Raw genomic sequence first — 12,480 nt, forward strand, 5'->3', positions numbered from 1 at the left:
TACATCTCAACATTTGTTGTTTGGGGGTTTAAGCATTACCTTAATGTTCATGGCTTTCCAATATCAATGGTATTTTAATATATACTGATTTACAATCTTAACTACCATTTATTTAAGACTTTTGTCTTGACTACAAAAGTAATTATTATTAATGACAACCGTTAGTCCTTATCTAAAGCTATGTACAGCTAAGAAAATGTCTTGACAACTACAGAGACAATGAGCTCCATACAAGTGGATCTTGTGCCTGCGCAGAGCCTCATGCGGAATCGAGGACGAAATATATAATCTGTGCTTTTAGAAAAGAAGGTTATATTCTATTATCCAGGGGCAAATCTTGAATTCTATAATATTTCTTATATGGTACCTATCACCATGGTATGGTATCTGAGCACTTCGCTAAGTCAGATCTCTCTGGGGTCAATGGGAAATTTGCCCAAGTACAACCTAAGTAAAAACTTCAGGTTGTACTCTCATACGCAGAGCTAGCTGACTGTTTTGATATTTGTGTGGTCATGAAGCTGCAATGCTCTATAGCTTTATTTATTAAAAGGTGATTTTATAAAGTGTGCTGCAAACCCGCTCTCATGATTGAACCCATTCAGTTATAATATAAAAACAACAGGATACATTTTGTCCTCCTTTCGGGCCTGATCCTGCACCAGTGAAGTCCGTCGGAGTTAGATCGCTGACTTAAACATTTCAGTGGAAGCAGGATCGAGCCCTTGAGCCCTAATCCTGAAACAAGCTCTGCATCATGACTTTTGCACCCCTAAGGAGCCCTACTGACGTCAATGGGGCTTTGCCCAGGGTGTCGCTGCTTACATTGCTATCTAGTCAATTTCAAGCCTCAGTTCAAATTATTTTTGTGTATTACACACACACCTTTTTGTAGTCGCCCCTCCTTCGCAATTTGGAGACTTCAGAGTCACATTTTCCCGCGTTTTAAATGTTTTCTCTCCCCAGTTGCTGTATGAAAGCCCCACCCCGACACGGGGGCAATCAGCCTGACTCTCCGGGGCAGCAGTGAACGTGTCTGCGCTCAGAGCGCTGCCAGATGCACTGAGACACCAGCCCGCGCTGGAAAACGGAGGAGAACATATTTCTCCGCACTCCCTGTCGGCCGCAGTCACCCGGTAGCCACGAGCTGCAGCCCACGGGCGACCCGGGGCGCCGAGGGGTCGTGGCGGCAGGCGCGGCGCAGCGGTGACAGACACCCCGATCCCCCGGGGGACGCCGCGTCCCAGCAGCCCCACACAGGCACGTGCACCCAGGCCCGGCCCCGCCCCCCTCCGCCAGTGGCAGCGGAGGCCCCGCCCCAGAGGGCGGGGCGGCGCGGGGCGCATGCTCGGTGCCCTTTGTGTCCAGGGCGGTCGGGCGGCGCGGGGGAGGCCGAGCCGCTCTCAGTGCCGCACCGTCCGCGGGCCCCTCAGCGCGGCGGAGCCGGCCCCGCCATGGTGAAGAAGCGGAAAGGCCGGGTCCTCATCGACTCCGACACCGAGGACAGCGGCAGTGAGGAGAACCTGGACCAGGTACGCAGCTGAGCGGGAGGCAGGGCCGGGGCCTGGGCTCGGGCTCCCCGCTCGGAGCACACGGCTGGGCGCCACTGTCCCCCCGCCGGGGCCGGCCGGAGCTCGCTCCGCCCTGCCGGGGGAGGCCTCGGACCCGCCTCCCCGTGCGGGGATGGGGTCCCGATTGGCTTCCGGGGCCGCGGGAGAGACCCCCGGGCATAGCGTATGTGGGGGGAGGGAGGCAGCGGGTGCTGGTAGAGAGTAGCTCGGCACCTGGGGGTGGCATGGGGTGAAATTGACGTGGGGCGGTGGGGGTGCCAACAGAAACGCTAGAGCCCTGGATACAGGTGCTAATTAAGGTACAACTCCCCTGGGGATAATCTAAGGATCCATGGAAACCTTGACATCAGTTTGGACTAGGATGTGGGGCAGAGGGTACATGTCTGTAGTGTAGAATGGTGGCTACTTTGATCCAGGCCCTGGAAAGAGAGCATTTGTAAAGTCCTCTCTCATAGCTAGTCTTACTTGCTAGGAAAAGGTGTTAGCGTGTTCTCTTTCAGAGGTGAAGGTCTGAGGGTATATAGGCTGCTAAAAGTTGGAGAAAGATTGATGCTCTAAAATGCTTTAATCCCCTGGATTTATTCCTGGTGCTGGCTCCATGGGAAAAGTGTCACTCAGTTGCTGATGCTCCTCACATTGAGGGTTCAGGTGGCCTATGCCTATAGGTACACCAAAAACTGCAGGAGTAAGTGGAATATAGTTAAAGGAACAGTTAATTTTCTTATGGTATTTCAGATGCTAGGAGACCAATTAGGAGGAGATAAATTCAATCAGGTCCCCTCTCTCTCCAGACCCTCTAGCACAGTATGCCCGTAGAGGGTTGAGACAGGCTACTATGGGAATTATTAATATACATTCATTAGTTTCCACTGAACCTCAGTGGTGACCCTGGGGAGCTCAATTGGTGGGAGATTACTTGAGGTTAGGAGCCCAAAAATGGTGGTGAGGTAGAGTGTCTGTACATCCCAAGAGGAACCCCAAAGATAAATACTGTACATGGCATTAATTAAAGTGCATGAGATCTTCAAAAACGGCATGGAAGTTAGACTCCACTTTTTGTGCCCTGTGGAGTGGACTTTGTTCAAAAGACTTCCTGTCGTCTTAATTTTCTGTAATCTTAACAGTCACTGGTGATGTGATATATTTCTGTACAGTATATATTATAAATCACATAAGGACGGTCATTCAGTTGGGTATCTTGGCTAAATATTCTTAAGCGTACGTATATCTGAAGCAGATGCAGGTACTGGGTCATTAACTGGTAACTTCATAGGAGAAGTTTTTGGGATGTTGGGAAATAAAACAAATTTAAACAAACTTCTGTTGTTTGGAGTTTTGGTAGAAAGATGAAGAATGAACATCGCCTGGAGACTGAATTTGACTCTGACCTAGGCAGGTGGCTCCTTCAGGAAAGTTTGAGAAACAGTAGTGGAGCAGTGATGAGAAAACTTGCATGGATGCTATGGTTGTATCTCTGTTCTTTGCACGAATAATGAACTTCAGTCTCCAGGGCTGTCAGCTCTTCACCATCACTAAATTCATACAAATTTCACAGTGTTAAATGGCTCGAGAGTGACCACCACAAGCCAGGGCTAGAGCAGGCTGGCATAGGCCAGAGAAGAGGAACATTGTGGGTGAGGGTAGCTTGTGGATCCTTTCACCCATGCACTATAAACATGTTCTCAGCTGTGGGTGAAGTTGTGGATAGCTCCATCAAAGCTACCCATTGACTCTTACTGTTCCACAGAGGCCTTTGAGACAACCATATTAGCAGCTCACATGTACTGGACTTAAGGCACAGGGTAGCAGAGAGATGCAGTTTTGTCTTCTGTGACTCCACTGGGAAAGCATGGCTCAGCTGGGAAAGCATATGCCAGATAGGGCCCTGATTGGTGCCTCATCTCTAGCCTTGCAGCATATAGTCTTTTGGTAAATTGGAGAAGGAGGAATCTTTGAGAATAGTTACTCAGAAAAGAAAAACAAATAAACCACATTTAGGACAGAAGAAGGAAAATGGTCAAGAATAAAAGGACAATGGTGACAGTGCGAGGGGATACACAGGGAGGTGGGGTGAGGGATGCCATTCAGCCATTTCTGTGCAAGTGGTTAGGAGTTCCAACAAAAAGGGTCAGGAACCCCTGCTTCAAACAATAACTTATATAAACTTAATCTTCTGATGTTACATGCCTTTGTTTCAGAGAGAGGTTTGAAAAAAACACTTGCCAGTGGAAGCTTCCCTAGCAAGTGTGCGGACCTAAGCCATCAATTTCTGCAGAATTTACATGCATTTAAAAAATGAAGTTCCAACCCATATGGTTGTGAAGTCAAGCTTCCATTTGTACAAACTAATGTAAACCAGTTTGGTGTTATCTTCCCAAGACTGCAGAAGTTCCCATGTGGTGATGCTGCTGCTGATAGTTCAGCAGCAGCAGTAGTGAAGGATTTTAGAGAATCTGCTGTTCAGAACCATGCAGGTAACAGCTAAACTCTAGAATCATGTCAATTTCATGCTGTTGCTTGTGCTCTTTGAAAAAGCTAGGAATGATACCAGGGAATGGAATTATTCATGGTGGGAGAGCCCATAAATAAGGTAAGGGTAGAGAAGTTGTGGCACTTTACATCCTTACAGCAAACAGAAGACAAAAAGCTCCTCTTCCTTTTAAAAGCTAGGGAGAGTTGACACTTCTGCAGCAGCCTTTGGCTAGTTTGTGTCTGATAAACCAGAACATAGAATCCCAGCCCCACCTAGCTGAGGTAACAAGAGTTTATTTTATTGCCCCAGACCCAGGGCCGGGTCCAGGCACCAGCTTATCAAGCAGATGCTTGGGGGAGCCACTCCGGAGCGGGGCGACACTTTCAGGTATTTGGCGGCCATTCGGCGGAGGGTCCCTCACTCCCGCTCGGAGCGAAGGACCTTCTGCTGAATTGCCGCAGATCACGATCGCGGCTTTTTTTTTTTTTTTAGGGGGGGGCTGCTTGGGGCGGCAAAACCCCTGGAGCCGGCCCTGCCTGGACCTACTAGTGGAGTCCTTGATTCTTGACACTTGACATCTACTTTTGGCTAATAGATTTACTCCTCTTGATAATGCATTTTTATATATTTTTTTTCAGTTCCAGTTTTTGAAAGTGCTCACTAGAACTTTGAATTGTGGGAGCGTGACTCTGCTAATTTACAGTCTTCCAGCCTGAGGCCTGCCATATCAATGTGTTTATCCAAAGATTGAGTGTATCATTTTATTGTAGTTATGGGATGTGAAGAGGGATTGAATAGACCAGTTAGGATTTTGAATCATGTATGTCTTGATGCCTTTGTAACTTTAAAATAACTTATTTAAAACGTATATAACTACTAACATTCTTCAAAAAATTAGATTACTTAGGAATTACCTGACTAATTAGAGGCAGTTGGCCTTTGGGTCATGCAACAATGCACTTAAAGTGTCTGTAACGCATCTTGCCATGTGGCATCACCAACAGGTAATCTGTCTTGATGCCGTGTCTCTTTACAAAGTAAACAGTAATAATAATACTTAGCACTTATGGCTGGTCATCTTCAAAATCTTTTTCCAGCATTGACCTGTTTTTATTTTCATGCAATACAAACACAAACTTGATGACTGACGCTGACTGAGAGGCCTACTGCTTTTGGAAAGTACTTGGATACTACAGAGAAGGGCACAAATATAAGAACATGGATTAGCAGATTCAGTTATTTGGCTTTAAAATAAGTGTAAACTTTTTTTTTGTATAGGAGCTCCTGTCATTGGCCAAACGGAAACGCAGCGACTCAGAGGAGAAAGAGCCACCTGTTAGCAAACCAACAGCTTCTTCAGACTCCGAGACCTCAGACAGTGATGATGAGGTAAGTTTGACATGGTATATCTGAGATGCTATAGCTTGTTTGTCTGAAAGTTCTGACATTATTAATAGTGATAATATTTTTTTTATACAGTATACTCAGAACCCCCGTGTATAGACACATGTAAAGTGAGGCTGGCCTCTCTGAGAGGCATAACCAAGCCTAGAGACAATGGCTTCAGAAAGAACTTGTCTTCCTTTCACTTGGAATTCACCAAATGCAGAATTGTAATTGTATGCTCAATACACCAAATATCTTTAGAAAATTCAGCACTTGTTTAATGCTATGAGAAAATGGCCTAAATGGTTTTTGACCTGCCTGCTTAAAACTACTGCTCTCCCCATATGATATTGTCAGAGGTGAGATCTGTGGAGGTGCTTGAGAGCCCTTCAGTTTGAGGGACTGCTTGCTTTAGAACTTGAGTATTCTTTGGAGTTGAGGGGCTTGGCATTAGAACAGCCCTTTGCATTGTTCCCCTCTAACCTCCTCCAGAAAACCTTGTCTGAAATAGCCCAAATTTGATGATCATCAGCATGCTACAGAGCACATCTTTTTACCAGAGCTTTTGAGGAAGTGGGAATGCCTGAGGAGAGCAAGATATTTCTGATCTCTCTTGTTCTAAGGGTTTGGATGGCTATTTCTGTTATATGGTAAGGCCTGGCTGTTGGCTTTGGGGTTTTTTGTTTGGTCTTGGTGTCTAGGAATTCTAGAACTGGGGATCGGTGTCTCCTAATTTCGTTTTTATTAAAAATAATAATGACCCCGTAAGACAGAGAGAAATTAACAAGCTGTTTGCACAACTACGCGAGTAAAAATATTCTGTTGCAATGTTACAGTTGGCTTTGCAAACATCTTTCTGCAGGAAGTGGAGTTGATGGTTCATTCCACCTCTTAAAAATGGTCACACCAGGAGCTGTTTGAATTCTTCTTTCTACAATCGCAGGAAAGAACATTTTGACAAATTGAAAACCACTAGCGTAGACCAATGATAAACTGCCATTCTCCCAAATTTCTAGCACGTAGTGAAGTGTTTTTCCAATAAATATAACTGAGTAGGAAGAATGCGATTGGCTATAGTTCTTCTGCTGAGACATTTATAGAAAACAAGGATTGAAACAAAACTGTGGTGTTGTCTTTAAAGAAGGAGATGATGCTGTGAAGCTTCATTCCAGTGACTTTTTATTATTCTTGTACATCTTTGAGATCTACAGATGAAAAATGCTATATCAGAGCTAGGTGGTATTAGTAACAAGTAAATTGTTTTGTTTGATGACTGTTGGCTTTTAATCACTCACCTTATGTATTTTGATTTTCTGGCACACAGCTGATTTGTTCTAAGCCATCTATTGTTGTAGTTTTAAGTGTAATGTACATCTTGGGGATGTGAAAAATTCAGTTCATAGTCAGTGACTGTCTCGTCACCTTGCACAAGTATTTATATTCAGTTTTTGGACTCTGAATAAATACAAATAAAAAAACCTGTCCATACATATTCTGAAGTTTAATTTAGGATTTGATTGCATTATGATTCAATCTGCAAACCTCCATATTCACTGTGCACAAAATAGGAATATAAATTTACAGAAAAAATAAAGCAGTGTTCAGTTTTCACCCACACTGATTAAGATGGAGTACATATTTCTGCTCCACCATGTGCTATTCATGCACGTTGATCATTGCAGTAGATTTTTCCATGAGTGAAGACTCTGACTTTAAAATATCTTGCATGCAACAGATGGAAGTCGTCTTAGCAAGAAGGTAACCATGGAAAATCATCTTCATCTCTCCTCTTCTTTCATTATGGCTGAATTCTGCAGTGTTTGGTGCTCTTGGCATGGTAGGGTTTGCGAGAAGGGAGGGACAGAGCCATGACTTTCTCCTTCAGTCAGTTATCCAGTTGCATGTGTTCTGCATCCCCAGATTTGTAAACTAGCCCAGCTGAGAATCAGCAGTACACTATTATCACCTCACTATTTTTGCAGCTCTTGTGGCTCCTCTGAGGCTTGCTCTGCTTTGGTGAGAAGTGTGTTTCTAAGTCAGTGATCTGTAGCAGATGTAATTATAACAGTTTAGCAACTCATTGGCCTCTTAAGTGAAATGCAGCAGCACCTTTGCTGAATCAATATCTTGTGAAGTGGAAATGGGGGAAGGAAGCTATCTGTTCTGTTCTACTTCATTCCCTCTCTGCTTTTTTTCCCTCCTGAACAGCCATGTGGAAGCAGGGCAGAGCTTAATGTTAAAAGAGAAAAAAATCCATAAAGAAATTACATGATTTTTGCAGGTCTTTAACATCTGTGACAATAAGTGGAACACTTAGAGGGATGCTGAGAGCATGGACTACACCGATAAACACCTTGCTAGTATCTGTCAAATCTCACTATCCCAAGATCTCACAAGATCATTGGTGGTTAGTATTAATAATAGCTGCTAGTGGGTTTTGAGACAAATATACGTTAGCTGTTTGATCAGTCTATAATACTTGTATAAATTTCAAAAACTATGGAAGTGATGGAGCCTCCATAAACTGATGAGCAAAGGATATTTAAACATGGGAAGAGAACGCACTGCGCAGCACTAAGTAACTTTCAGTTGTGGAGAGGATGAAAGAGGGAACATAAAAATCAAGAGCTAGGGAAAAATAAAAAGTTGTTGACAGGTCAGAGGATGAGGTCTATAACTGAGTATCAAGAGAGTTAATTCAGAAAGCTATGGTGTCCAGGCATTCTAGGAATGGCAGGCTAACCAGATGAAAAAGGATACTTGCTGAAGGAAAACAAAGTCAGGTTTGATTAACGTGACCATTGATTGCAGGCAAGGAGGATGGGAGTTGATATGTGCCAAAAGGAATAACAGGTGTGGTCTGAGGTATACATGTGACTACGTTCAGATCTGACACTGACTCCGAATAATACTTAATTAGTAGGGCTCTCAAGCGATTAAAAAAAAAATTGCAATTAATTGCGCAATTAAAAAAAGAATGGAATACAATTTATTTAAATATTTTTGGATGTTTACTACATTTTCAAATATATTGATTTCAGTTACAACACAGAATACAAAGTGTATAGTACTCACTTTATATTTTTGATTACAAATATTTGCACTGTAAAAAACAAGAGTATTTTTAGTTTATACGAGTACTGTAGTGCAATCTCTTTATCATCAAAGTTGAATTTACAAACGTAGAATTATGTACAAAAAATAACTGCATTGTTTTATTTTTCAATGTAAAACGTTAGAGCGTACAAGTCCACTTAGTCCTACTTCAGCCAGTCGCTCAGACAAACAAACTTGGTTACGATTTGCAGGAGATAATGCTGCCCGCTTCTTGTTTACAATGTCACCCGAAAGTGAGAACATGCGTTTGCATGGCACTGTTGTAGTCAGTGTCGCAAGATATTTACATGCCAGATGTGCTAAAGATGCATATGTCCCTTCATCTTCAACCACTATTCCATGGGACATGCATCCATTCTGGGTTCTACTCGATAACGATCCAAAGCAATGCAGACTGACGCATGTTAATTTTCATCATCTGAGTCAGATGCCTCCAGCAGAAAGTTGATTTTATTTTTTGGTGGTCGGGTTCTGTAGTTTCCGTATCTGAGTGTTGCTCTTTTAAAACTTCTGAAAGCATGCTCCACACCTTGTCCCTCTCCGATTTTTGGAAGGTACTTCTGATTCTTAAACCTTGGGTCTAGTGCTGTTGCTATTTTTAGAACTCTCACATTGGTATCTTCTTTGCGTTTTATCAAATCTGCTGTGAAAGTGTTCTTAAAACAAACATGCTGGGTCATCATCCGAGACTGCTATAAAATGAAATATATGGCAGAATTCAGGTAAAACCAAGCCGAAGACATACAGTTCTCCCTGAAGGAGTTCAGTCAAAAATTAAATTAACACATTATTTTTTAACGAGCATCATCAGCATGGAAGCATATCCTCTGGAATGATGGCTGAAGCATGAAGGGGTATACGAATGTTTAGCATATCTGGCATGTAAATACCTTGTAATGCCATCTACAAAAGTGCCATGCGAACTTCTGTTCTCACTTTCAGGTGACATTGTAAAAACTTGTTTGTCTTGGTGATTGGCTGAACAAGAAGTAGGACTGAGTGGATTTGTAGGCTCTAAAGTTTTACATTTTGTTTTTGAGAGAAGTTATGTAACAAAAGAAATCTACATTTTTAAGTTGCACTTTCATAATAAAGAGATTGTACTGTAGTGCAATGTATGAGGTTTTTCATTTTTACAGTGCAAATATTTGTAATAAAATATAAAGTGAGCACTGTACACTTTGTATTGTGTTGTAACAGAAATCAATATATTTGAAAATGTAGAAAAACATAAATATTTAATTTCAAGTGGTATTCTATTGTTTAACAGTGCGATTAATCGTGATTATTTTTTGAGTTAATCGTGTGAGTTAACTGCGATTAATTGACAGACCTATTAATTAGGCAGTAGTTTTGTGTCTCCTCTCTTTTTAAAATAGCCTGGGGGAATGGTCTTGAGTGCAAGATCTCATTCATGCAAAAGGATATCTGTTGCTTTACCACAAGGATTTTCTATTTAAGGGACTAGTTGCTTAAATAGGGTTCAGTCCACCTGACATTGACTGTGGGTGGTCACGGGAATGAGGTTAATGTAATGGCATGGTGTGAAGATACAAAAATTTTAAAACTCTTACCCATTTTGGAAATAGAACCTTCTTTCATATCCAGTGGGAATTCCCAAAAGTACAAGACTACTGATAGTTAATAAGGGACCAGAACATATTAACAGCACTATATGTTTACTGAATGATCGTTGACCCTTCTTGTGGGTCGATCAGCTGTGACTGGGTGATGAGTGGTAAAGGATGAAGAAGAAACCTAATCAGAAAATATATAGTGTAATAGAAGGTAAAAGGAATTTGTGCAACTACAGGGACACAATGTTAATCTTTTGTATCATGTCCTAGGGGCTCTCCATACATACTTACAGACTTTAAGGTCACAAGGGGCCATCATGATCCTCTAGTCTGACCTCCTGCACATTGCAGGCTACAGAATCTCATTGACCCACCCCCTTACAAGATGGTACAGTCCTGCCCCGGGAAGCTTTTAATTTAAACATCATAACAACCAGAGAAGGATGTTAAGAGAATGCTGAAGTTGAGCCTTTTAAGTATAAAAGTCAAACTAAATTTATAGTTCCTGTTGCAACGGTTACTGTGTGTCTTACGTATATGGAAATATTTTGTATTATTGCATTTGGTGTTCCATGCATTAATCTAGGGACAAAAAACTGCAATTATTTGCACATATGATACTTGTCTGTTCTGTGTATTCCTGGTAGGGGTTGAGGATGAGGACTTTTTTTGTGGGACTCTCTCTATACCTCTTTCCCTTAGTGGAATCTAAAATGTGCTTCTTGACTAAACTTGATTTGGAAACAAATCAGTCACTTTTTCCTGTTTAATAGTGGGAGACTAAAGCTAAAACACTGAATAAGAAATGTCCAGCTATAGTGGTAAACTTTATTTTTTCTGGGTAAAAGCCCTCAGTACTCAGACTTGCTGTTAAATATTACAAAACAATGATTTTAGAGTTTGGGGACCTTTCTGTGCCTTAAAACTGGATTGTCCTATCAATATGAGCCATCCGTTAGCAGCTAGTAAAAATCTGGATGATTTTCATATGACTGATTGTCAAGTATCAGAGGGGTAGCCGTGTTAGTCTGGATCTGTAAAAAGCAACAGAGAGTCCTTACGTCTGTTAGTCTATAAGGTGCCACAGGACTTTTTGCAGAGCCACCCAGGGGATTAAGGGGGCCTGGGGCAAAGCAATTTCAGGGGCCCCTTCTATAAAAAAAAAAGTTGCAATACTATATTCTCATGGGGAGGCCCCTGCGGGGCCCAGGGGAAACTGCCCCATTTGCCCCCGCCCCCACCTCCCCAGGCAGCCCTGACTCTTTGTTGCTTTTTATGTGACCGATTGTTAGGTCTGATGGGACAAATGCATGGCTTGCCATTTGCCTCAGTTTTTTTGTAGCACTGATTTGTCTTCCAGCTGCCTGTATATTGGGATGTTTCTCAAAACTATTTCTAACACAGTGGTATGAACTTGATTATTTTTGAGGATAGTGGGTGGGTTCTTCCAGTGCCTTGTCTCATGTTTGTCCTTTTCTTTTACTTTTCAGTGGACTGTTGGAGGTTCTAAAAACAAAAAGAAGGGAAAAGCTGGCAAAGTAGAGAAGAAGGCAGCTATGAAGAAACAGATGAACAAAGCTGCCTCCTCAGGCAGCTCAGACAAAGAGAGCTCAGCTGAGAGTTCAGCACCTGAAGAGGGTAAGAAAACACTCTTTGTGCACCAGCTGACAGTGCTACTCAGAATGAAGCCTACCTCATTTTATGTGCTATTCAGTATGTCAGTGATACCCCAAATCATCTTCAGAATACTTGTTTTATGCTTCTAGTAATCTAGATGGTCTCATCAAATGATTTTTAGACTTGCGGTGGCTCGGCACTGACCTCAAACTGCATGTAGTTAAGTACAGTATTGCTGAAAGCACTTATTAAAAATACTAAATAGTACTTCAACAGAAAAATGTTAAACCTATCTGTCTTTGTTAGAAATTAAAGATGGGGAGTGCAGAGTTTTTAGGCCCCCTAGTTTGTTCCTCCCCTTTAGGGCCCACTATCTTTTATTCTCATGGATGTTCCCCCTCATTCCCTGCTCACATTCCCATAAACTTTTCCTTTGACTGTCATTACAGGTACTATGCTGTATGGGGAATACTTAATTATGTATTCATATAATTATCCTATACACTGTATCAAAATTCTTACACTATGTGTTTCTGACATTGTAGAAGAAAAGTCAAGTGTAACTTTGTTTATGGTAAAAATGTCAGGCAGGTATCTGGTAATGGAATAGATCTAGGAAGACTTTCGACCCATTGTTTATCTATTCCATTATTCTGTCTTGAACAGTGGCTGGTAACAGATTTCAGAGGAAGGTGCTGTAATCCATGTTAATGCAAAGAAAAACTTACAATGACAGTTC

General features: G+C 42.1%; 1 protein-coding gene across 1 annotated transcript in view; it reads left to right on the top strand.

Moving 5' to 3' along the window:
- Window positions 1-1,339: 1,339 nt before the first annotated feature.
- RTF1 (RTF1 homolog, Paf1/RNA polymerase II complex component) overlaps window positions 1,340-12,480 on the top strand; it is a 40,462-nt gene continuing 29,321 nt past the window's right edge. The window contains exons 1-3 of the mRNA XM_039536210.1: window positions 1,340-1,532; window positions 5,323-5,433; window positions 11,615-11,762. Of these exons, the coding sequence (XP_039392144.1) occupies window positions 1,455-1,532; window positions 5,323-5,433; window positions 11,615-11,762 (337 nt within the window). The 5' untranslated portion in view covers window positions 1,340-1,454. The remainder of the gene's footprint in view (window positions 1,533-5,322; window positions 5,434-11,614; window positions 11,763-12,480) is intronic.

This window comes from Mauremys reevesii, linkage group 4 (genome assembly GCF_016161935.1).
Source record: "Mauremys reevesii isolate NIE-2019 linkage group 4, ASM1616193v1, whole genome shotgun sequence".
Lineage (NCBI taxonomy): Eukaryota > Metazoa > Chordata > Testudines > Geoemydidae > Mauremys > Mauremys reevesii.